Source organism: Mesoplodon mirus (genome assembly GCF_964341445.2).
Source record: "Mesoplodon mirus genome assembly, chromosome: 2".
NCBI lineage: Eukaryota > Metazoa > Chordata > Mammalia > Artiodactyla > Ziphiidae > Mesoplodon > Mesoplodon mirus.
In genome coordinates, this window is record NC_138977.1 from 214723981 (window position 1) to 214749324 (window position 25344).

At 49.9% G+C, this 25344-nt stretch overlaps 1 protein-coding gene across 4 annotated transcripts in view; it reads right to left on the reverse strand.

Annotated features, from left to right (window-relative positions):
• The window catches only part of AFAP1L2 (actin filament associated protein 1 like 2), a 100109-nt gene that overhangs the window by 29612 nt on the left and 45153 nt on the right, over positions 1-25344 (reverse strand). For all 4 annotated transcript variants that reach the window (XM_082611586.1, XM_082611584.1, XM_082611585.1 and 1 more), the window contains exons 2-4: positions 8852-8980; positions 2257-2331; positions 797-891 (exon numbers count right to left, since the gene is read on the reverse strand). In XM_082611586.1, the coding sequence (XP_082467712.1) occupies positions 797-891; positions 2257-2331; positions 8852-8980 (299 nt within the window). The remainder of the gene's footprint in view (positions 1-796; positions 892-2256; positions 2332-8851; positions 8981-25344) is intronic.

Genomic DNA, 25344 nt, shown 5'->3' on the forward strand with positions numbered 1-25344 from the left:
CCATCCGTCCATCCACCCACAAACATGCGTGTGGTCTACTGTGTGCAGACACAGGACATGAAGCAGTAAACGAGACACAGTCCCTGATCCAGGGAGCTTACATCTACTCTGGGAGGCAAATAATGAACATGGAGGGGTAACTGGGTGGTGTGGCAGGCAGTGATGGGGGCAGGCACCGAGGCGGGATGCCTCACATGGGTAGGTCAGGGAAAGTCTGTCTAAGAATGTCTGAGACAGGAGGGGGCAGCCTTTGAGGGGCCAGGGCCCGGGGACTGCAGAGTCCCTGAGGCAGGACTGACCACAGGGAACAACCCAGGAACAGAAAGGAGGCTGGTGAAGAGTAGATGCAGTGAGGCTGGAGATGCAGCTGGGCCAGACCGTGCAGGCCCTGGGGCCACGTGAAGGAATGTGGATGTTCTGTCCCAAGTCCACTGAGAGCTCTTGGTGGGTTTCAAGCAGGAAGTGGTGTGATGTGGTTTACATTTCTGAAAGGTCACTGTGGCCTGAGCTGGTGCCCATGTCTGTACAAGGCCCCGCTCACGGGGTGCTGCTGAAGAGCCTGGCGTAGCCTCGGACACACGGGGACCCTCATCTCGCACTGCCGTTCCTCTGCGCTGAGCAAATGATGTCACCTGCCAGCACGCTTACTTGTCTCCGTCCCTCCCAATGCCCCGGACCCCACAGACAACAGGTGCTCCGAAAATGCCAGACGATTGGTGGATTGACACCTGTGAGAAGCACTGGACCTTCACGGGACCCAAGTCAGGGAAATGAGGGGTCCCGGACCCACACTTACGATCTTGGGTGGCGGGAGGTCTGGAAGACTCTTCTGAGGGGCCGAGGAGTGCTGGCCGGGCTCGCCGTTGGTCAGTGGGTTCTGCTCCTCGGGCGCTGTGGGAAGCAAGCAGGAGAGGGCTTCGGTGAGGGGCGCCCAGCCTTGCAGTGGAGTCTCGGTAGCCAGGAATGTCTGGTCACATGAGCCCCGAGTTCTATTTGGGCAGGTGTTAATTACCCAGGCAGGCGGTCCCTGGAGCCAGTGTTGTTTCTCCTCCAAGAATAGGGTAGATCGGCCATGGGCAGTTTCCTCAGGAGGAACTAGTTTGAGGTTTCTGGTAGGTTCTGCACCCTCTCCTCCACCGGCCCCCTGTCCAAAATGCCCTGGCCACAGAGCTTCAGCGAGTGGAGGAGCTGCCCGTGGTCACTATATTGAGCTGCTCTCAGCACCGACCCTGTGATTACCTCTGTCCACCCCACGGTTTCCCCGGAAGGCAAACAACCTAGGGCCCAGGGGCTGCTTTAGTGCAGGGGACTTCTGCTGAGCCCACGCTTGGCGGTGGGGCAGGAGGTGAAAGCCACACTGGGGACCTTGGCCACCAATCCTCTGTGCACTTTTAAGGAAAAGGCACCAAAGGCTCTTCGGAGCCTGACCATTTCAACAGGTGGCCAAGCCAGCTGGGGACAGACAGGTTCAGGCAGATCTGACCTTGGGGCTTTGCTGGCTGACGTCTTGAAGCCAAGTCTTTAACAGGACTGAATGTTTTGGGATGCTGTGTTCCCACCTCTTGCTAAGCCTCTGCCTTTGAGTCACAGGCTTGAGAGTTGGGAGACGGGGCTTCTAATCCCCTCTCCTCTGCAGCTAGGCAGCTCTGCAAACCTCTGGGCCTCCCTGGGGTCCTGCTGGACCCACTCCTGAGGGTTTTCAGACAAAAGCAGAGAGCAGAACAGAGCAGATTAAGACGCCATGGAAGACACCACCTGTGCTTCCAGTGGAAGGTAAGATGTTCTGCCAAGCGATCACCTTTGAACAAAACCTTCGATCGAATATTAAGGCAGCTGCTGACATCTCCGACTCCCTGCCATCACCCCCAAACCACACACACTCATAAAATCCAGACTTCTGTCAAAAGTCATAAAGCTGGGGCCGTGGGATCAGCACCTATACAGCTGCTTTCTTAGAGCATCTGAATTACAACTTCCTATTCCTGGGATGATGCTGGGAAACGCTGAGAGATTTTAGGGACTGAATCCTTATCCACGAAGGGGACACGAGACCTTTAAGAGGCAAGGAGGTGGCCTGATGAGACATCCCAAAATACATCAACCCCAAATAGCATCAACCAAAATGCGACTTCCAGAAATAACCCCACCAGGCCTGTCTGTGGTGCTGGCTGGGAGGAAGGAGGGTTGGGACAGGACCAAGGCCCATACTGGCCCCCTTCCTGGGAGCTGGCCACGCCATCAGTGGTAGCCCCGTACCTTTGTCTTGGGACTCAGCATCCTGTTGCTTATGGACCGTCACTTTGTTCATATAAATGTACTCCTCATCAGAACCTGCAGAAGGAGGATGGAAGACACAGGCTTCATGTGATTTTTATGAAGGGAAAGGGCCTCTAGAGAGAAAGGATGTCCCCTCCACCCCTCAGAGACATTGTCATCAGCCTGGATTCCAGTAAAAGCATACAACATTCTGAGTTGATTGAAAGAGTCCATTATAGAAAGAGCTGACAGATTTCCTAAAAAAGAAATACCAAATTGCTGACTGTTCGTTTTCTAGCCTGGGGGGAGGGGAGGGGAGGGAAGGGAAGGGGAGGGTACAGAAGGATACTTTGGGAATAAAAGTCTTAAGTGGAAAAGCTTCCATACCTTAAGGATCTGCCTCATATTCCACCAAGCAGAGATTTCTCTGGGTTTCCTAGCATTTTGTTTAAATTGTAAAACATTTCCTATCCGTCATTCTCACCCTAGTCTGAATTACATGCATGGGCTAATCAGAGAGCGGTCTATATAGGATAGGTCATATTCAGGATCTGGAAGTTTAGCTCCCAGGCCTCTAGGTGGGGTGCCACTGTGGGGGCCTGAGCTCTGGGTTTGGAGTGGGGAGTGTGCTGGGATTTGGACCGGCAGCACCAGCAGCTGCCCGCTCTACCTGCAGTGGCACAACCCTCCCCCTCCTTTAACAACATTTCCTGTTCAGGCTGTCACCTTCCCGTGCATGTCTAGGCAGAGAAAGGCTTGGACACTTTCTTCAGAAGCCTGCAGAGGAGACTGAGCTGAGTGTTTCTCCTCTTAGAAATCCTCCTGCATTTCTTTGTGCCTCTCAATTTGCATTTCCTAGAAACTTGCGGCTGATAAATTCCAGTGGCTAGAGATGGTGCTACGGAGCCAAGGAGCCCAATTCAAACCCCTGGCGAAGGAGGCAGTTCAGTGCCAGCCAGTTCCACACCACAGACCGCCTAGACTCCAGCCAGCAGGCCTGCGTCAACAGAGCCCTGAGAACCCAGAGGAACAGGAGGAGGATACGGCTGGATGGATCTTCCTCCATCAGCCCGTGGGATTGCCACCCTTGGTGCCCAGCCCTGCCAGAACCAGTCAGCAATGTCACCCCTATACCAAGGGCCGCAGCAGCTAATCGGAGGGAACTACAAGGTCTAAATGTAGTTACCCACAACTTGCACACTTCCACTGAGGGGCTGGGTCTGTGCCTTCTCCAGAGCATGGCACAGGAGAAAAGCACTCTGCCGGGGGAAGCAGGAGACAGGGTAGGGGATGGGGGGGGGGGTCCTCAGCCAAGCTCTGCCATTAACAGTAATTCTGAGCAAAACAGCTAACCTGTGTGCCTTGGTTCTCTTGCCTGCATAGTATGGAAAATAATTGTGATGAAATATTGCCTAGTTCTAGCTAACTGAAATTTTCAAATGTACAAAACTCAAATGTTAGAGAATTTGAAAAAGTAAGGTAACCCTGTAACTAACAAAGATTAAAAATGACAGCCTAGGGCTTCCCTGGTGGCGCAGTGGTTGAGAGTCCGCCTGCTGATGCAGGGGACGCGGGTTTGTGCCCCGGTCCGGGAGGATCCCACATGCCGCGGAGAGGCTGGGCCCGTGAGCCATGGCCGCTGAGCCTGCGCATCCGGAGCCTGTGCTCCGCAACGGGAGAGGCCACGACAGTGAGAGGCCCGCGTACAGAAAAAAAAAAAAAAAAGACAGCCTAAAACATGGAAAATATCTCAAAGACTCAATAATAGGAAAATGGTGAAAGAAACCATGGCACATCAACATAGGTAACAGCAGGTCACCTTTAAAAGTAAATGGATTACTGGCACAACCATTTTGGAAGTGATTTTGGAGGATAATTTAATTTTAAGTGTTCATATTCTGTAACCCAGCATTTCCGCTGCCAGAAACCTATCTTGAAGATAAACTCCAGCATGTAAACAAAATTTTAATTGAGGGTGTTTACTGCAATATTATATGAGGTGTTTTTTTTTTTTTTTAAAGAACAAAACTTAAATGCCCACAAATAGGGGGCTGGTTGAACAGTATTGTTCATCCATCGATGGACACTACCCACCTGTGAAAAATAACAAAGTAGCTCTATGTCTGCTGTTTACAAAGATATCCAAAAATTACAGTTAAAGGATGTTTCAGAAAAGAAAAAAAAAAAGAAAGAAAGAAAGAACGAAAAAGTATGCAAACTGTCAACAGAGGGAAATGTGCACAGGCAGCAATTCTAAATGTAAAAATAGTGCAAAGCAGAGTACAGAGGCAAACCACAACTACGTGAAAATATCCTGATGACACCGATGAAGATCAGAAAAGGAACTGAAGGAATGTAAACAGTGTTTAATGTTCATTTTACATTCCCCTTTTCTTTTTTCATACTGTTAACTAAGCCCACACTCCCATACAAAAGAAAAGAAAAGGCAAGATATTGTTGTTATTGTTTTTTTGTTTTTTGTTTTTGTTTTTCAGGTACGCAGGCCTCTCACTGTTGTGGCCTCTCCCGTTGCGGAGCACAGGCTCCGGACGCGCAGGCCCAGCGGCCATGGCTCACAGGCCCAGCCGCTCCGCGGCATGTGGGATCCTCCCGGACCGGGGCACGAACCCGTGTCCCCTGCATCGGCAGGCGGACTCTCAACCACTGCGCCACCAGGGAAGCCCTGTTGTTATTGTTTTAACTGTTAGATTCTGAGCAGGTGCTCCCGCCCAAGATGGGGATTTGTAAATTGCAGAGAAAGCGGGCACTGGCCGTGTCCCGAGGCTGCGTCTCCCTCCTTGGACACTCTGCAGGCCATACTTGACTAGGTGTTGATTCTCAGTGTTGCTAATCCACTACCATCCAGTTGGTAAGTAAGAGGCTCCCAGGACCATCTGCAATCCTGTGAACTTGGCCCTGGAAAGAGAAGCCTGATGAGCTGTCCCAGGTCTGGGAAGCAGCAGCCTTGGGTTGGAGACTTTCCATCCTTCTCTCGTTCATTTTCAGAAGTGCACTGAGCACCAGCACTGTACTAGGTGCTGGGGATACAGCAGAGAGCAAAACAGACATTGTCTCTGCCGTTGTGAACCCACCAGATTGGGGGCGGGGGAGGGAGGGGGAGGGGGGCAGACCCAGATGGGGTAGTCGCACGGGTACGTGGGAAAGGACAACAGCTATAGGTACGGTGGAAGGGAGAGCTCATCGTGCTTTGAGCAAGTGTGCGGATCCTGGGGGAACGACCCTTGTCTGAAGAGGGTGGTGGCAAGGGGTGGGGAGGAGGGGCCCGGACCCTCTCTACTACAGCTGCATAGACTGAACGTTTGAAGCATTGCCCATCACAGGGGCAGCCCCTGAAATGTTCCCAGAGTCTCTGAGCAGGGTACTGGGGGACCCTCAAGGTTAAGACAGGAAAAAATATCGGGCCCCCAATAAACAGACCTCAATCCATGCCTTGATCTTACCACCTAGACAAAAGGCAAAGAGCGTGGAAAATTCAGTAATACACTGAAGATCAGAAAATGGACAATTCCATTTGAAAAGTGCACACACACACACACACATTCATGCTCTGCCCCCAATGTGCTGAAGTAAACAACAGCTCAGCCAGTGGAGACCACAGCCTATCTTGAAATGATCATCCTGCCTCCACCTATAAGCCCCGTCAGGCTGAGTTAATTTTCTGGAAGCTACACAGTGAGGCAGGCATGGGAAGCTGAGAGAAAATGACCAACGCTTTCCATTTAAGGGGCTTTGGATTCTATCCTGTGCAGCACCGTTAACCTGGTGCAGACTCATCTGGACCGTGGAGAGAGGAGGGGAGCATAATGGTTAGGTCTGCTGGCCTGGGCTCTGCCACACATGGCCACGTGCCTAAAGTAACTTTCCAAAGCTCAGTTCCCTTGTTGGTAAGATGGGGACAACAGCTCCCTCACTGCCTTGGGACGGGGTAAGATGACATAATCCAAGTCATTTCATTCATTAAGCACCGAGCACAAAAAGGGTCCGCTGCTGTTATAACCACTCTGCCCTCTGAGGGGGTGCAAAGAGGACCAGAAGGGGAAGTTCGAAAACAGTGGCTGTTCATCTGTGGGCACTGACCTGGAGAACGGAAGTGACAGCCAAAGGCCTCGGTACGGCTATGCGCATGTACCGGTGGTCTGGGTGTGCACTGGGGGCGATTCACACCGGGGGGCCCCCGACCTGTTCTCAGCAGCTCCTGCAGCCCTACAAGCTGCAGAGACCAAGGGTGGGGAAGGCCTGACTTTATGAGTGCAGAACATACACACATCAAGGGTGAAACAGAGGTCACCCTACAGGAAGCCACACTAAACCACAAAGGGGACCCCACACCCAGAGCTCAGATGGAGTGGTGAGAACCAAGAACCAGGGGTCAGACGCCATCACGGGGGTGTTTCTCAATTCCCAACAAAGGTGTTCTTTATCATTAAACATTCTCAAGTTGGAGCACATCGAAATGGCCTGGGAGTGTGCTCTTTAAAGAATTCCACTGATGAGTCCTTCTGTGGAGTGATTCATCCCTCTGTAAGTTACCTGCTTTGTAATGGGGATTTCCCATCTGCTCATCCCACCTTTGATGTCAAGGCAGGTCAGCAGATGCTCACTGTAAAGCTAGGAGGAGCCTGTAGAGCTCAAAGGCAATGAAGGGGCTGACGGAAAACCCCTCTGATGAAAGGCGAAGGGAGCCAGATTATTCCGACAGAAGAGAAGGCTGCCGGGCATACAGCAACATGCTTCAGCTTTATGACTTCTCTGATATTCAAACAATAGGAACTAATTCCACAGGGAACAAAAAATAAAAAGGAAAAGGGACTTTGAAATGTAGCCCAGTGGACACAGGCTGGACGTCAGGGAGGAGTTCCTGACTGTGATGGCCAAAGCAGGTGCACTTCCCTCCCTGGCAAGGAACCGGGGTATTCCTGCTGTGAGACAGATGGATTAGATGGCCTCTTACTGTCCCTTACTGTCCCCAAAATATCACTTTCAATTCTCAAACATCCGATATAAAAATAAACTCGACTAAACTGTTATGACTTCACAAGAAGGTTTTTCTTTAAAAAAAAAAAAAAGCTGTGCTAGAAATGAAACCGTATGTCCACGAGAAGACTTGTACAAGACTGTTCAAAGCAGCCTTATTATTCATACTAGCCCAAATCTGCAAACAACCCAAATGTCCATCAACAAGTGAATGGATGAGCAGATTGCGGTATATTCGCAGAAGGGAATAATACCATTCAGCTATAAAGGAACTATTGATACAGTCCACAGCATGGAGTGATAGGGGCCAGACCCAAAGCACAAACCATCCAATTCCATTTATATGAAGCTCCAGAATGGGCAATGCTAATCAATGGTGGTAGAAATCTGAAAAATGGTTGCCTTGGGGTGGGGATAGGGAGGAATTCTTGCCCTGGGAAGGGGCAAGAGCGAATTTTCTGGGATGACAGAGATGTTCTATGTCTTAGTTTGGGTGGTGGGTACACAGGTGCATACAGCTGTCAAAACTCACTGAACTGGGCTTCCCTGGTGGCGCAGTGGTTGAGAGTCCGCCTGCCAATGCAGGGGACACGGGTTCGTGCCCCGGTCCGGGAAGATCCCACATGCTGTGGAGTGGCTGGGCCCGTGAGCCATGGGCGCTGGGCCTGTGTGTCCGGAGCCCGTGCTCCGCAACAGGAGAGGCCACAGCAGTGAGAGGCCCGCGTACCGCAAAAAAAAAAAAAAAAAAAAAAAAAAAAAAAAAAAAATCACTGAACTGACTCCTGAAGATCTGTGTACTTGATTGGATACAAAATCTAGTTCAATTAAGAAGATAGAAAACCAATGAACTCACAGTTCTGTGATTTACAAAGTCTTAAAACAATGTTTTCCTGTTTTCCCTGGGGCTGTATGACACTGGGCAAGTTATTTACACTCTCCAGGCCTCAGTTTCCTCATCTGTAATAGCAGCACCAACCTCACAGGGGTGTCTTGAAGATGAAGCCCGAGCAATACATGTGCAGGTGGGAAGTGCTCAATTAAGCATTAGCTCTTATTATACCAGTTTATTATCCCTTCTCTACTTTCAACCATAAGGAAAAGTGCTCTTCGTGGGCTACCGTGTTGAGTGTTCAGAAACTCCTGGGGCGGCCATACACATCCCATCACTCTCGCACTATTGTTACGGGCTGAACTATGTCCCCCTCAAGATGCATGAACTAAGTCCTAACCCTGAATACCTCAGAAGGGACTGTATTTGGAGAAAGTTGTCTTTAAAGACATAATTAACATTACATGAGGCCACTGGGGCGGGCCCTGATCCAGTATGAATGGTGTCCTCATAGGAAGAGGAAATTTGGACACCGCCATTCACACAGAGGAAAGACGGTGTAAAGACCCAGGGAGAAGGGGACCATCTACATGCCAAGGAGAGAGGCCTCCGAAGGAACCAACCCCGATTTTTAGCCTCCAGAACTGTGAGAAAGTGAGTTTCTGTTGTTCAACCCGGTCTGTGGGGTGTCATTATGGCAGCTCTAACACGCGTACAACCATCGTCCTGCTTCCACGGGGACCTCTTTACCGAGGCCCCGGCCACACTCACTGCTGCTTTTGGTGTACAGCCGGAGGAGCTCGGCCAGGCCACTCTTCTTCACCACAGCTGTGCTGCTCAGGTTCTCTTGGTCAAGAATCCTGAGGAAGTCATCCAGCTCTGTCAGCAGCTGCTCCAGGGCTAGAGACAGAGAACAGAAGAATCCCTTATAGCAGCTGCCTTCTCTCCAAAGGCCCAGCTCAGACACACCTCCAATCCCACAGCATCCCATGACGGACCCTCTGGTCTCGAGGGGAGGGGTCCAGGGTGAGGCCACCCTGGCCAGGCAGCACAGGGGGGGCCCAGCCAATAGGTGCAATTCCCAGTGCCAGCGTCACTGGGGAGAGGCAAACAGGCCCTTGGCTTCGAGATGGACAACCTTGGCCAAAGCTGCGAGGCTACCATTTGCTGGAGTGACAGTGGCCAAGGTGGCCCAATCAAGCCTATCAGGCTGTGAGAATCTGGAAACAGGATTTTATTCCTCAATAAAGGTCAATCAAAACAGCTCAGGGTCTGGGGAACTTGAACACAGATCAGACCCACAACCATCAAAAGAAATGCTGTGGTTGACCCAGGTGTTAATACTTTCCCCAAGGATGGGGAAACAGAGTCACTTCAGGGGGATGAAACAGTGATTATCCTGTCCCCGCAGGAATATGGACAACCTATCAAAAGCCACACTTGGACAAACAAAACCTTTCCCTGAGATTCTTCAGTGACTGAGCCACCTCAATTTGCCACTAGGCCAGCATCACTCCCAAGCTGGTTAAGGGCTGTGGTGCCTCGGATCTAGTTGTCAAATACGCCTCTCTCAAGGGCCACCGTTACAGAAGCCCTGGCCAATTTCTAGCTGGAAGCACACTGCAGAAACATCAGTGCAGCGGGCGACAGTCTAGGTGCAGGGCCTTCCCCATCACTGCTGTTGTTATTATTCTTAATGACCTAAATCTCTATTAAGAACAGGATGTGCATTCCCTGGTGGGGTCCCCACCTTGGCGCTCCCTGCCCAGCTGGCCCTCCAGAACATGCTCATTAATGGCAGGGGCTCCTTGAGGGTCTAAGCAGTGCTTTCCAACCCTGGCTGCACTGGAATCACCTGGAGAGATTTTTAAACTCCTGATGTCTAAGCCGCACCCAGGCTGATGATATCAGAATCTCTGGCAGTGAGACCCAGGAGTTATTAGGTCTTAAACCTCCACAGGTGATTCCAATATGCAGCCAACGCTGAGAAGCACTGGGTCTAAATGTAATGCTAGGGGCCACATCTGAGGGCCCTCCTTCCAAGACAGCAGCCAAGACGCCCAGAGCCGCCCTCCACCACCTGCGGCTGGAACTCTGAGCGGTCCCACGATCTCTCCAAGCTCATTCCCTCATCTGTAAAGTGGAGAACACTGTGTAGGCCCCCTGCCCATCACACAAGGTTGGTGTAAAAGACAAAATCTGTGAAGCTCTTCACAACCATGCTTGTGAAATGCTACGCTAACCACACAGAGAGCTTTGTCATCATCGTCTCCTCCCATCCTGTGACATCATTAGTTATTTCTTATTCTCCACCAGTAGCATTCGTCTCTAAGCTCCTCTTCAGAGAAAAACCAAAACCTTGCACTGTAACATTCCCGACCCTACCATGTAAGAGAGAGGAAGGACAGGAAGGTCACCTCCTCAGAGCAGCCTTCCCTGACCACCTTCTCCAAACTAGATATTTCTTATCACTTTCTAACTCAGCATCTATCTCCTGCTTCCATAGCCCTAATCACAACTGACTAGCAATATGAATATACAATATTTTTTTGAATACACAGTATTTTTAAAATAAGATTTTAAAATGAGCGATATCAACAATGAATGAAATAACAGCTTTATTTATTTGCTCATTTTTAACGTGTATTTTCGTCTTTCTCATCCTGGTCTAGTCTGTTAGCTCAATGAAAGTCAGAACCACACCTGTTTTGCATCTTTGGCACCTCACACTGTTGTAACTGTTGAATGAATGTTTATGGAAATAATGAATAAATGAATGAATAAAGTTATTAGGTACCTACTAGCTCACAAGAACTCTAGGAGGTAAGCAACATTATGCCCATTTTGCAGATGTGGACCTGGTGGCCCAGAGAAGACCCATAACGGCCCACATGGCCCATGACAGAGAGTTGGGTTTGCTGCCTGACTCCAAGGCTGAGCTCTTGGCAACACCCCACCTGATGCCTCCATGTAGGGCCTTCTTCCAGCATCTCCCAAAGGCCTGGCGCCCCAGAACTGAACCAGAGCCCCTGACTATCCCCTAACCCCCTCATTATAGAAGCCCTTATGCTCCCCTGGTTCTAAGGGAGAGCCCAGTGTCCTATTTCTGTGCAAACACCCCCTTGGTTCTTATTGGGGTAGTAGCCTCTGACTCCATTCCTGAAAAACCAAAATCCCCGGAATGAATATTGCCACTGACTGGGAGAGAGCTGGAGGAAGGGAAAGGGGAATGAGGACGCTTATTTCGGAAGAAAGCAGTGAACAGTACCAGCGCGTGTGACTGTCAGATCAAATAGCTCAGATGGGCGGGTGCTGCCTGTCGTAGCTCAGAGCGCTCTCTCCCTGCAGGGAGAAGGTCTGAGAACACTGCAGAGAGAAACCTCCTCTCTCCCTCTTCCGCGTCCTGGTAAAGGATGAAGAATCAAGCGGCTCCCTGGGCTTCCCTGGTGGCACAGTGGATCAGGGTCCGCCTGCCGATGCAGGGGACGCGGGTTCGTGCCCCGGTCCGGGAAGATCCCACATGCCACGGAGCAGCTGGGCCCGTGAGCCATGGCCACTGAGCCTGCGTGTCCGGAGCCTGTGCTCCGCAACGGGAGAGGCCACAGCAGTGAGAGGCCCGCCTACCGCAAAAAATAAATAAATAAATAAATAAAAAGAATCAAGCGGGTCCCACAGAAGTCTATGTGTCACTTCCCCTCTGGCTTGTCAAAAGCCAAGTGAAGGTAAAAGACACCTTCACATAGCCAACGGCCCAAACGCTACATGTGATACCTGTTGGCCCGTGTGCCTAGAGGTCGGATGGAAGATGCCCTCATCTCTGCCCGAGAAGAGATGAGCAGATGGTAAGTGACAGCCAAGGCAAGGCAAGAAAGAAGCCACATTAGGTAGTTCTGCTTGGGAAAGAGCCATGGACCAACAGCAGAGTCTCCTGCCCCGTCCTTGGGTATTGAGAAGAACACCCCATGGAATCTCCAAGAGGTCAGTGGCTTCTGCCCAGTTTACTTAAAATTGATTAAACTCTTAACAGAGTGAATTTTGAAAGAGCACCAGCAAAAGCTCCCAGAGCCCACCGAATCGGCATCCAGCGAGACCTCACAGTGCGCCCGGCACTCAGCTGGGCCCTCAGCCTCAACTTACTGGGAAACTGGAAAGGAGACCTGGATGGCGTGGCTCCTGCCTTTTGCAGCCTTGTTGGCGGGACAAGACGAGCACAGGTGAAGTGATTAACACACCAGGGCGCACCACCAAAGAGTCAAGAGTCACGCAGCTGATACCAGACAGAGAGGTTTAAGGCTGGAAGGTTTCTGGGAAGAGGCCCTCGTAGAGTAAGGCCTTAGGTTGTTTTTGTTTGATTTTGAACAGTTATTCATGAGTTTCCAGTTGGCTGCAGAAACTCAACAGGCTGAAAGCAATGAGCTTAAAGAAGCCAAACTGGGGGACTTCCCTGGTGGCGCAGTGGTTAAGAATCCGCCTGCCAATGTGGGGGACACGGGTTCGAGCCCTGGTCCGGGAAGATCCCACATGCTGCGGAGCAACTAAGCCCGTGTGCCACAACTACTGAGCCTGTGCTCTAGAGCCCGCGAGCCACAGCTACTGAGCCCATGTGCCACAACTACTGAAGCCCGTGCACCTAGAGCCCGTGCTCCGCAACGAGAAGCCACCTCAATAAGAAGCCCGCACACCGCAATGAAGAGTAGCCCCTGCTCGCCGCTCACACACAGCAACGAAGACCCAACGCAGCCAAAAATAAATACATAAAAATTTAAAAAAAAAGAAACAAGTGAATTAAAACAAGACACTAGGGCTTCCCTGGTGGCGCAGAGGTTGAGAGTCCGCCTGCCGATGCAGAGGACGCGGGTTCGTGCCCCAGTCCGGGAAGATCCCACATGCCGCAGAGCGGCTAGGCCTGTGAGCCATGGCCGCTGAGCCTGCGCGTCTGGAGCCTGTGCTCCGCAACGGGAGAGGCCACAGCAGTGAGAGGCCCGCGTACTGCAAAAAAAAAAAAAAGAGAGAGAGAGACACTAGAAAATATTAAAAAAAAAAAAAGAAGTCAAACTGGGGGAAAACAAAGGATAAATGACTCCGAGGTTTGAACTCAGCTACAGTGGATAAGGAAAGTGAAAGGGCCTTGCAAAACAACCAGGATCTCAAGCTGCATTTTTCCTGACCTTCTGAACTCCACTGAGCTGTTACTGCTGCTACTTCTGCTAACAAAGAAAGAAAAAAGCACGAGAACTTTAAGTGACTCTTGCTTCCACATCCTCAGCTATTCCCAAAAGCTGCCTGATTCCTGGAAAACAGCCTTGTTTATTTTTATGTGAGCAAATACATACCAAGCCAAAGGATGAAAAGCATCAATGCCCGGCTCTGGGGAGACAAAGGTGACCCTGATGGGGTCCCTTGCACTTCCAGGAGCCCCATGCCTGGAAATAGGGCACCAGGGAATACACAGGATAGAAGTGATCCAGGGACATCTCCAAGGATCAGGAATGCACCAAGGAAAGAGACAAACTTTGGGGTTATCAGGGAGAGGAATTTATAAGCTGGCCATGCAGGATGAAGAGGAGCTCACCAGGAAGAGGCAGAGGCATTTCAGGAAAAGGGAACGATGCTCAGAAGAGGACTCAGATGCTGAAAGCACACGGGGTGTCTGAGAAGCCACGAGTAGCTCTGTGTATCAGGGCACCCAGAGCATGGGGGCAGGGTGGGTGGGCCTTGAAGGAGAGAAAGGCTCTGCGGCCAGAACTGCAGACTTAGATCCTGTGGGCGGATCATTAGGGCTTTATTTGCTTTGCTAGGGAGTTCGTGCCTCATCCTGCAGGGCTTCTGGGCAATGCAGTGGAGGAGGCCATGCTATGCTGCTCTTCAAGCAGGCTAGCTCTGCCAGCTGTGGGGAGGACGATGGAAGGGGACCAGGGGACGGGAAAGGGAGGCAGGGAGGCCAGTGAGATGACTGCATTAGCTCAGCTGAGGAAGATGAGGCTATCACCCAATCACAGCGGCTGGAGCCATGCAGGGCGTTGCACCCCACCACCTGCAATTCTCCCAAGCACTCTGCAAGTACACAGCAGGGGGAATGGGCTCCTGAGCCTGGGTTACAACCTAACTCAGTCACATCTACCGTTAATAGTGGCACTGGGGTTCAAGTCCAACTGTGAACAAGTCCAAGTACTTGCTGTCTGCCGACCGCCCTGGGGAAGTCAGAGAGGTTGACCTGGATCATGGCCTCTGCTTCCCAAGGTGGCAGGGGATGGGATGGAGGGGTTGGACTTGAGACATGTGACAGGTAGCAGCCATGGGCCATTAGATGTGGAGACTATAAGAGAAGATGCCCATGGGTGGCTGAGAGCTGCAGAATACCATCAGACACACAGGCCTGAGGACACTGCAGTTAACTGGGCATCTGTGGTCCCTGCTGCTGGGGAACTGATGGGCTAGGCCGATGGGAAAGATGGGAAGATGGGGAGTGCTGAGGAAGCAGATACCCTCCTTTTCCTCTAAAACAGCTGAGTTAGGTGAAGGGTACGCACCAGGGTTGAAGAAACGCAGGACCGGGAACCAAAGGGAGTCATGAAACCCAGAGGTCATTTCCCTTCCTCTCTGGATCCACATCATCCTTCAAGCTCCATCCAGGCCCCGACTCCACAAAGCTGCACCCATGACCGAGGACACTCAGCTCTCTTCCCAGCTCTTCCCTAGATTCCTCACTGTCAAGTTCAGTTGGTCCCAGTTGTCTCAGTCTGTGCCAGGTCTGTATTCTGGGCTAGGCCTGAGCCCTTTCTGGACAAGGGTCAGCCTTCGTAGGTTTGGGCCTCTGACAAGGCGCTAAGCACAGCAAGGCCAGTGATGCTCCTGCCATCGTACCCCCTGGGGTCCAGCTACAGGTTCCTCCGCTATCCCAAAGGAGAGCGTTCCTGTGAAAACTTTCGTAACCCGAAAAGGCATAAAGTGAAGCAGCTACTGTCTTTTTCTGGAAAAATGAAACTCCTCTTTGGATGGATTTCAGGTAGCGCAAGCAGGTATTCATGTAGGCCTTTCATCAAAGCCAAGTGGCGTGAAGCAGGGGAAACCGAGAGCTCAGGCTCTTGGAAATAACAAGAAAAGCACGGCCCCAATTTGCGCCAACCCTGGTGACATTTTAAAGCCCTTAGAGCTCGGAGGGACGGGCCATCCCTGGGAGGAATGTGGCCATTTCACCGAGGCTCTGGAACACACTCGTCCCAATTCCCTTTCCCCATCACCCCCACATTGCTCATTTTGGTCTCTTCCTCATCCTCCAGTGGAGGGAGGGAAAAATAAGTGTGCTGTTCATCGTGGAAACTGTAGGCCCTTGTGCAGGCTTTCCATCCGGGCTCTGTTAAAGTTCAGAGTTGTCTGCTCACGGGCTGACAAATCATCAATAAGATTCTTGTTCAGGACTTGCAAGGCCCACGCAGAGCTGGACGGGTCAACTGCTCGATTCATCGCCCTCAGCCCCAGCAAAGCTCTGCATCCAGATGACCTCCTCCCCCAGTTTTTCTCATCCTGAGGCAGTCCTGCTTTTTGGTCACTAGGTTCCCAACCATAAATGTCTTCCCAACATGCCAAAAAAGCTGCTTCTCGTGATTCCCCTGCTGTTTTACACACAGTTTTATTTATTCAGCTGCGTTTGCTGAAGACCCATGATTGAGGGTGATTTTCCTTCCAAACATGAAACTAAGCAGACCTGTTAAGTATAAAGACATACATCCCCCTCCCTGCCCCAACGGGGTTCCGAACATTGAGCCACAGGGCATATTATTTGCATGAACCCGACTGCTGGGGACCAACCAAAGTTATGAAGCTGGTGAAAGTTTCTGTGACAAGCAACAGCATCAGGTGGGCTGCAATGAAGAGCAGAAAATGCCAGTAGATTCATCCTGGTCATAGAGAACCGTCAAGTTCTCAAGAACGAGCTTTGGGAAAACATGCCCCTTTACTCCACCTAAAAGGAGACCTCCCCCCACTTTTAGGAGGCCCAATCCCCCTTTCTCTAAAAGTGCCAAATGCCAAGTCAGCCTTTACCAAGTACCCGATGTACCAATGGGTATGTGCCAGGCAAGCTGATAGGAAGTGGGTTTCTTTCTTTTTTATGGTGGTAATACACACATAACTTTACATTAATTTACCACTTTAGCCACTTTAAAGCTTACAACTCAGTGTTACAATGCCATGCAACCATCACCACCACTACCTAGTTCCAGAACTTTTTCATCACCTGAAACATAAACTCATTAGGTTGTTGCTCTCCATTCTTTCCTCCCCCAGATTTGCGGCAACCACAAATCTGCTTTCTGACTCTGTAGATTTGCCAGTTCTGAATATTTCTTGTAAATGGAATCATATAACATGTAGCCTTTTGAGTGTGGCTTCTTTCACAATGCATCATGATTTCCAGGTTCATCCATGCTGTAGCATGTATGGTATTTCATTCCTTCTTATGGCTGAATAATGTTCCCTTGTATGGATATACCACATTCTATTTGTCCCTTCATCATTAATGAGGAAGTGGGGTTTTTTAAACAAAAATAATTTTTTAATTGGGCTATAACTTACATACAGCAACATCCTCTGTTTTTGCTGTATAAAAATCTAGTGTTTTGACAAACACACTCAGCTGTGGCAACTACCACCACAATTAAGATACAGAACAATTCCATCACCCAAAAAGTGCCTTTGTGCCCTTCTGCAGGTGACCCCTTCTCTACTTCCAGGCCCTGGCAACCTGCAGAACCCTTGGAGTCTGGCTCCTTTTATTGAACATAAGGCATTTGAGATTCGGCCATTGTTGTTCCATGTATGAGAAGTTTGCTCCTTTTGATTGCTGTGTAGTATTCCATCCTATGGCTGGAGGAAGCCCATATGTCTCCATATATTAAGAGATCTCTTCTCTGCTGGGTGCTTCTGCACAGACACAGCAGGTTCCTGTGTCCTCACACCAGTTTCTCATGCTCTTGAAGGCACCCTCCTGCTGACTTTCAAGGGCACCCCTGCTTTCAGGACACCGAATGGAAGACCACTCAGGGCCATGCATACAAAAGACAAAGCGGTGATTCTCAGCAAAGGCTGCATATTGGAATCAACTGGGGACTTAAAAAAAATTCCTGATGCCTGGGTCCACCCCCAGAGCTCCTGCTGTAATTGCTCTGGGTGTGGTCTGGTCCTCAGGAGTTTTCAAAGCTTCCCAGGTGATTCTACTATGCAGCCAAGGTGATGAACCACAGAGATAAAGGTGTGATGATTGCTTAATGAAAAGTCTTTTTACTTTATACAATTACTTATGAGTCCTTAAAAAACAAATTTCCATAGTGCTGCTACATAACTCAATTCTGATTTCACATGGAGAACTTTCTAGGTTCATGCTGGTCATATCAAATCAGATACATTTGAAAATATCTTTTTTTTCCTCCTAACATCTTTTCCCTTCTGGACAGTGAGGGTGTGGAAGGCAAGAACCAAGATGTCTCTGTGTTTACACACCACTGAACTCAGTTCTTTGTCCTGCTTAAACAACTGGGAGCTCTTATCACTGGTAATCAGCACCCAAAAGGTTTGCAGGCTACTCCTCCGGTGGGCTGTCATTGATCCCGTCTGCTTGGACCTCAGGAGACTGAGCCAGAAATGTAAATAACTTTCTCCAGAATAAATACTCCAGGAGTTTTTCTTTATCTCCATCTCCAAGAAATGGCGAGGGGGAGAGGGCTGTGCTCCATTTACCAGCGCTGTGACTGCGCTTCTCCCCGCTGAGTCTGACCTTCAAGGTCAGTTTGTCATCCTTTTTGCAAGATCTGCTTTTTCTCACCTATCTTGGAGTCTCATCACTTAAAACACATCCCCAAGAAGAGGCCGCCGTCTGCATTCCCAGATCATCTGTGCGGGCTTGAAGAGATGGACAGATGCTTTGCTGTGGCTGCACTACTGGAAAAACAACTCGAGCTGCTCACTGGTGACCTCTCAGATGGAACAAACCTCCCCAAGAGCAGAATTCCAACCGCAGCTACGAAGCCAACTGGAACCAGAGCCGCTCAGACAGGGCCTCTCAGAAATTCACATAGTAACCACCAAAGACATCAAACCAAGCACAGCGAGGAAGAGAGGCCAGGTGCCTGCCAAGGGCCACTTTCTCTCTGCCTCAGCCTGCCCAGAAGCATCACCAGTCCATCCAGTCCAACAGCACAGGGACTATTACTTGGTGATTCTCCCATCTTTATTTTCTATTTGTCCCATGAATGCAAGTCCTTGGTCCCTAGTGAAGTTGAAGGCTCTGTGGAGGTAGGGATCACATCTTCTGGTTTGGTTTCCCCCACTGTGCTTAAACAGTGCTTTGCTCAAAAGTCAGTGCTTGGAAAACATCTGCTGAGCATAAGGCTTACACACGCGCACGCACACACGCACACACACACACGCACACACACACACACACACACACACACACGGCCTAAGGAAGGCTCCGCCTGAATTGTCTTGTAATAAAAGGATTACAAGACAGGCCAGGGGCTGGTCTGTCCAGTAGGCTGGGGCAGGGGGCTCACCAGTTACAGACCACAGTTCAGGTCCCCACAGCTAACAGCTCTGGAAGGACCATCCAGAGGCAGCCCCTAGCAGCGGACATATCTCACACCTGGGCAAGACTCTGGTGGGAGAACTTACTCAAGGGTGCAGGTGGGAGGGGCATGGAGGTGGCCGTTCCCCTGGAGACCAGGAACCCAGGGTCAAAGGAGCTCGACCCCCAGGGCACTCCAGCAGGTCAAGGGGCGCAGGAGGGCCAGAGCGAGGCACCCCAGGTTCCAGCAGCCACCAGGGTCCAGGCCAGACAAAGAGGCTTTGGGGCCCAGGGGGCCTTTGTCCCCGGGCTCAGTTAGGACATTCCTTAAATGCAATCTGCCAGAAGAGTGGCTTCATTCAGACTCAGTTATGCGGGTGGGAGGCGCAGAGGTTCAGCTGGGTGGCTCCCCGCATGGCAAGTCCCACAGCAGCTGGCACAAACCATTTCAGTCTCTGAACAAGAGGCTGTCAGGGGTCACTCAAGTTCACTTTGGAAGTTTGGGAAGTACTGTGTCTCACAGAAAAAAAAAAAAAAGAAGGCTGGAAAATAACAGTGGTTATCTCTCGGTGGAGAGGTTCTGGGAAATTTTTCATTCCTGGTTTACACCCTCCCCTTTTCCTCAACACAAAAGAGCAGTGAGTTATGACATGAAGAGAAGACACTGCTGAGGGGCTGGTATGCTTTCGGTTTTGGCTGCAAATTTAGGTTTGTTCTTATTCACTTGCTATTTGTATTAGACAAAAAGGACACAAACTAAAAATGTATGGAAAGAAAAAACAATCACTGTACTGTTCAGATTTCCTGTTTCTTTCCAGCAGTTGGCAAAAGTAATGACACACCATTGGGCTGATGTGCCAGTGGGGCCTCTTCATCCTGTTCAGGCCTCCAACGCGAAGGAGGTCAAAATCAGCCCTGGCAATCTAAAACCACGACCCCCTTGACCTTGGAGTCAGCCGGCAGGAGGCTACCCCCAGCCTGATTCAATGCCCCCATGGCCCACACAGGCAAGAGCCTTTCCTTGGGGCTCCAAGGAAGCTGGGCTAGAGGACAAAGGCCTCCTAGCCCCCCAGCCTCCTTGTCTGGCCTGGACCCTGGTGGCTGCTGGAACCTGGAGTTTCTCGCCCCTGCCCTCACACTGCCTCTGAACTGCTGGAATGTCCTGGGCAGGTTGGGGGTGGGGGTTGTGTACCTTTTGCCCTGGGTTCCTGATCCAGAGAAAGCAGTGTCCTTCATGCCCTTCCCCCCTGTACAAGATTCTAAATTCCCACTGCTTAGGGACTTCCCTGGTGGCGCAGTGGTTGAGAATCCGCCTGCCAATGCAGGGGACACGGGTTCAATCCCTGGTGGAGGAAGATACCACATGCCGCGGAGCAAGTAAGCCCGTGCACCACAACTACTGAGTCTGCACTCTAGAGCCCACGAGCCACAACTACTGAGCCCACGTGCCGCAACTACTGAAGCCCGCGCGCCTAGAGCCTGTGCTCCACAACAAGAGAAGCCACCGGATTGAGAAGCCCACATACTGCAACGAAGAGTAGCCCCCGCTCACTGCAACTAGAGAAAGCCCGCACACAACAACGAAGACTCAATGCAGCCTAAATAAATACATAAATAAATAAATTATTTAAAAAAACAAATTTCCTTTGCTTAAATCTTAGTTCCAAATCGTGGCTCACCCTTGGCTTTACCACATACAGGCTGTGTGGCCTTGGAGAGCTGAATTCACTTCTCTGTGCTCCAGTTTCCTCATTTGTAAAATGGGGTTAATAACAGTACCAACTTCATAAGACTGGTATAAAGATCACAAAATAATCCCATAAAGTACATACACTAAGGTAAATGTTAGCTGCTAAATAAAACCTAAATCTCTCCTAGAAGATGGATATGGAAGACCCTCCATAAACACACACTCCCACACACATATACATTGTAATTTTAGTAGAACAGTTTCAAAAAAGTGATTGGAAATACGCCTGTTTGGTTTTTGCAGGACTGCTACACTGTGTCCTGGCACAAGGACAGCCGAGGTAACTGGGGTGGAATTCGGGTTAAGCCCCTCTGAGGAACCACCTTCCTAGAAACACAGAATGTTGAAAATAAATAAGTGCAGGTTTTCCAAGCTTCCTGTAGCTCCCCAACCCAGGTCTCCATACCAGATACACATGTGCAGAACGAGAGTCAATGGCAGGCTGTGAATTGAGACGTGGCTACCAGGTCCTGGGCTTCTTTTCCACCCTCTGCCCATCTAACCCCTGGCCCTGCAGCACCGCTCGCCCTACCTGCCTTGATAGCAACCCAGGCAACGTTCCTACGGGCAAAGAGCACATCACCATTAAACGCCTCAGGGCGTCCCTGGTGGCGCAGTGCTTGAGAGTCCGCCTGCCGATGCAGGGGACGCGGGTTCGTGCCCCGGTCCGGGAGGATCCCACATGCCGCGGAGCGGCTGGGCCCGTGAGCCATGGCCGCTGAGCCTGCGCGTCCGGAGCCTGTGCTCCGCAACGGGAGAGGCCGCGGCGGTGAGAGGCCCACGTACCGCAAAAAAAAAAATGTTGCCTCAGAAGGGACAAGCCATGAGCGTGTGCAGTGGATCCTATCTGCTGTTTTTCCCCCTTCCCCAGCATCTACTTGCCCTTCTTATTTGTACCCAATTTCTCTTTGGGAAACCCGTTTACCCAGCTGTATTTGCAGCTTGGGCGGGACTAGAAGCCCCACCCCCGACTCCATGGCAGCTACATGACCCTGGAGTTCGCCAGAGTGTTTCATTCCCTGAGCCACAGTGATTGGCTTAGGGCTGGCCTCATGATGAGAACCAAGCCAATCAGCGGCAGCCGTGGGACTCTTCCTAGAACTACCTCTTGGTCTCCGAGCTGCTGGAATGTCAGCCCGGGGCCACCTTGGCCATCTCCAGGCACAGCCTCCCAAGGAAAGAAAACAGAGCCTGGAGACTCTGACCTTTCAAACCCCGACTCAAACGAGCCTTCTCCTATACCGCTCAGTTTCGTGCGGCCAGGACTTCCCATTTTTTGATTAAGCCAGATTGAGCTGGGTTCTCCCTTGCTTGCAAATGGAGAGTCAGCTACCACAGCACATTTTTTGAGCCTGGAATCTGGGCCGGGCAGTCTGCACACACAATTTCAGTTCATCCTGTGGGGTAGACATTATCATCCCCATTTCACAGAGGGGAGACCTGAGGCCAAAGGAGGGCCACAATGTAAACACCAGAGCTCAGAATCAACAGGGCCTTCTGGCCCCATGCTTAGAGTTTACTCCATTAATCTGAGTCTACTTTACATTGGTAAGGATTTGCTTATTACAGCAGAGAGTAGAATTAAAAAACATTCTAATGAAAGCGAAGTGTGGGGAAAGATCCAGGAAAAAAAGTCCCTTGAGAAGCCTGGGATAAAATGTCACCAAGGCCTGGGATGAGGGCAGAGATACATGGGCAAAGGGCAGTGAAGATCAACTTCGGCCAGCCTTAGGAACACCAGCGGAAGGAAAACTGGAAGGGAAATTCCAAAGACCCAGAGGGGAAAAGCAGAGCAGGGCAGGGCACTGGGGATACGGAAGGACCTGAAAGAAGACCTTCACTTATTCCAGGCAGGGCTGACAGATTTCAAGACAGCCAAGCCCTCCAGGGCAGGCTGATGGGAGAAACAATGGTGGCAGCTGCAACTCTTGGCTCAGGGAGCAAAAGAGCTGGGAGAGAGCATGCCATCCCCAAACCTCCAAACCCGGCTCCCCAGACCCATAGGATGGAACAGAAATGGGAGGGGCCGGGGTTGTTCAGTTGTGGGAAAGCACAAGAAAGGGTCTGCCTACAATGGTCCTTAATACTAGGAGGACTGGAGAAGCAGAAGTCCACACCAAGGCGCAACTTTAATAAAGCCAGCAGTTCTGAACAGACAGCTCTTTAGCTAGACCAGCCCTGCCTCTGCTGATAGAACATCTCTAATGGCCGAGAACTGATAATCAGGCAGAGAGCTGCATATCATCCCGGTACGTGAACCTCATCAACTTGGAATCGGTCCCTTTAGCAGCGCTGCAGGAATTAGGAATCGATAATGAACGGAAATTAATTATTTTTGGTAAACTTAGCATTCTTTTCCCCTTCTTTTGGTAATGGGAGGAACTGTTCCATACAGTTTAGATCTGGTGGGCCCCACCTGAGCCATGGGAGGTGGGGATGTAGCTGAGGACTGGCCATTCTTTAGGCCCCAGTGATGGGTTCAAGCAAGGCCAGAATTTCCCCTAGGATTGGCTCTACTGGCTTTAGGAGAAAGAGGTCTTTCCTGTCTTCAGATTATAAACCACGAGGATATATACTTGGAGCTGTAGCCGACTCTCCATCCTCCACGCCACCTTCCCAGTCTGAAGATGAAGCCAGTGCTCAGAGGGGAGGAAAGCTGATAACTAGAGAAAGAGACAGAGCCCTACCCACATTGCTAGAGTTCCTAGGTCCAGCCATGCCTGAAGCTACCTTTGAACTTGCCAACTACGTGAACCTTTTTCACATAAGCTAGGTTTTAGTCACCAATGACCAGAAAGTCCTTATTCATGTGTAAGTGAAGTTTGAACAAATGGTGGCTTCATGTAAACCACCCCCTTTACAAGGCATGCCTCAATTTCCCAAAGCTATAAAATGGCCCAATAGTAATCTTAATTTCCTGCTCCCTTTGAAACGTCCAAGCACAAAGCCAGCACAAAGCACAAAATTTTCTTGGATGACAAATATGGTGCCCAAAACCACCAGAAAAACAGCTGACGATGGCCCACAAACACTGAGGGCATGGCTGTGATGGTCTGTTTAAACCACAAGAAGCATCAGGCCTAGGGACAGATGGCAGGGGGTTGCTTCCCAGCCAGGAACCCGGCTCCTCTCTTTTCTGACCGGTGTCCATGTCCTTGTGCTACTCTCCACAGTCCCCAGGACAGGGCCCACAGCACTGCTTTTCAAACTGGACACGACCCTTTAGCGGGCTATGCTGTCAACTCAGTGAGTGACCAGCAGCTCGGAAAAAAATGTAGTAGGAAATATCAGGATGCATAGCATCTAGTAAAGGAGTGTAATCTTTCATAAAACTTTTGTTTTTAGATGTATGTCCTGGCATACAACGTAAAATACATTTCTTACCACGGTCACAATCAAAAGGTCTGAAAAACACTACCGTAGGCCCATGATCTCTTATCTGAAACCCACAAAGGCAGAGGTGTTTTGAAAGTCTGTACGTTTTAAATTCTAGAAAAGGAACATGGTGCATAAAGTCTGGGGAAACACTCAGGAATAAAACTCATTAACGTTTCTATAGCAAAATACACAAACATTCAAGCTAAGTGGGCTTGATAGATTATATATCCCCTCACATCATTTCAGATGCCTTCATATTAATTTGTTCCAACCTTACCAAAAAACTCCTGGCTTTCCAAGTTTGGAGATTTGGGAATTGAAGCGAGAAAACTGTGGACCTATGTAGGGATTCTCAGGACCTTTCTCCTTCTTCTGCCTCGAAATTGACTCTTAATTTTCCAATTTTTAAAAAAGACCTCGTGGATAATGGCAAATCCACACTAGACTTTTAATGACTTAATGCAAAACCGCAAAGTCTAAGAAATTCACAGGGCTATGGGCAGGTGGGCCTTTTAAGAATCCTCCTCAAATTAACTTTGCTTCTGAGTGGGGCTCACCCAGTGACTGATGGTGTAAAATGGCACCGTCCGGTTCTTTGGCCACTAGCCACAGGTGGCTGCTGAGCACATGAAATGTGGTTCATCTGAACTGAGATGTGCTGTAAGTATAAAGATGAAATTTCAAAGACCTAGTGCCTGCCCCACAAAAAAGACTGCAAACTATCTCAACAGTTTTTTTCAATCTCTTGATTCCATGTTGAAATGATGGTAGTTTGGATGTACGGAATTTAATAAAATATATTCTTAAAATTCATTTCACCTGTTTTTTAAGTTTAAACATTTTAAACATACTTTAAAATGACATATGTGTTTTGCTTTATAGGTCTATTGGACATCACTGGTCTAAAATGTCTATCATAGGGCTTCCCTGGTGGCACAGTGGTTGAGAGTCCGTCTGCCAACGCAGGGGACACGGGTTCGTGTCCTGTCTGGGAAGATCCCACATGACGCGGAGAGGCTGGGCCCGTGAGCCATGGCTGCTGAGCCTGCACGTCCGGAGCCTGTGCTCTGCAACGGGAGAGGCCACAACAGTGAGAGGCCCGTGTACCGCAAAAAAAAAATAATAATAAAAAAAAATAAAATGTCTATCATAGACTGGGAGCATTTTGAAAGCAAGAAAAAAGTTAATCCCTCGGATGGAAACAAAACAAGGTTCAGAGAAAGGGACTTTGCCAAGGTCATACGGTCAGTTTGTAGAAAGCTTAATTTCCTATATCTGCCCTAGGCCTTCTAAACCTAAATTCAAGTAGTTTTGTATCCTAGAGAGTAAAGGAAAGCACAAGGGTCATTCTTTAATAAGAGTTGCATGGGAGCAGCAGAGAAGGCCCCAGAAGATTCTAAATGTATTGGTTGCGATTCACCAAAGTGAGAGGGGCAAGAAGCGGGAAGTTCTCGCCACAGAAAAACAGCTGTGACCTGGATGGAAAAGACTGGGTTCCTTGGTCCAGGCTGTTCTTTGTTTACATGAACAAGGGCCAGATATTCATCACAGAAATAGTCTAAATTAAACCCTTGA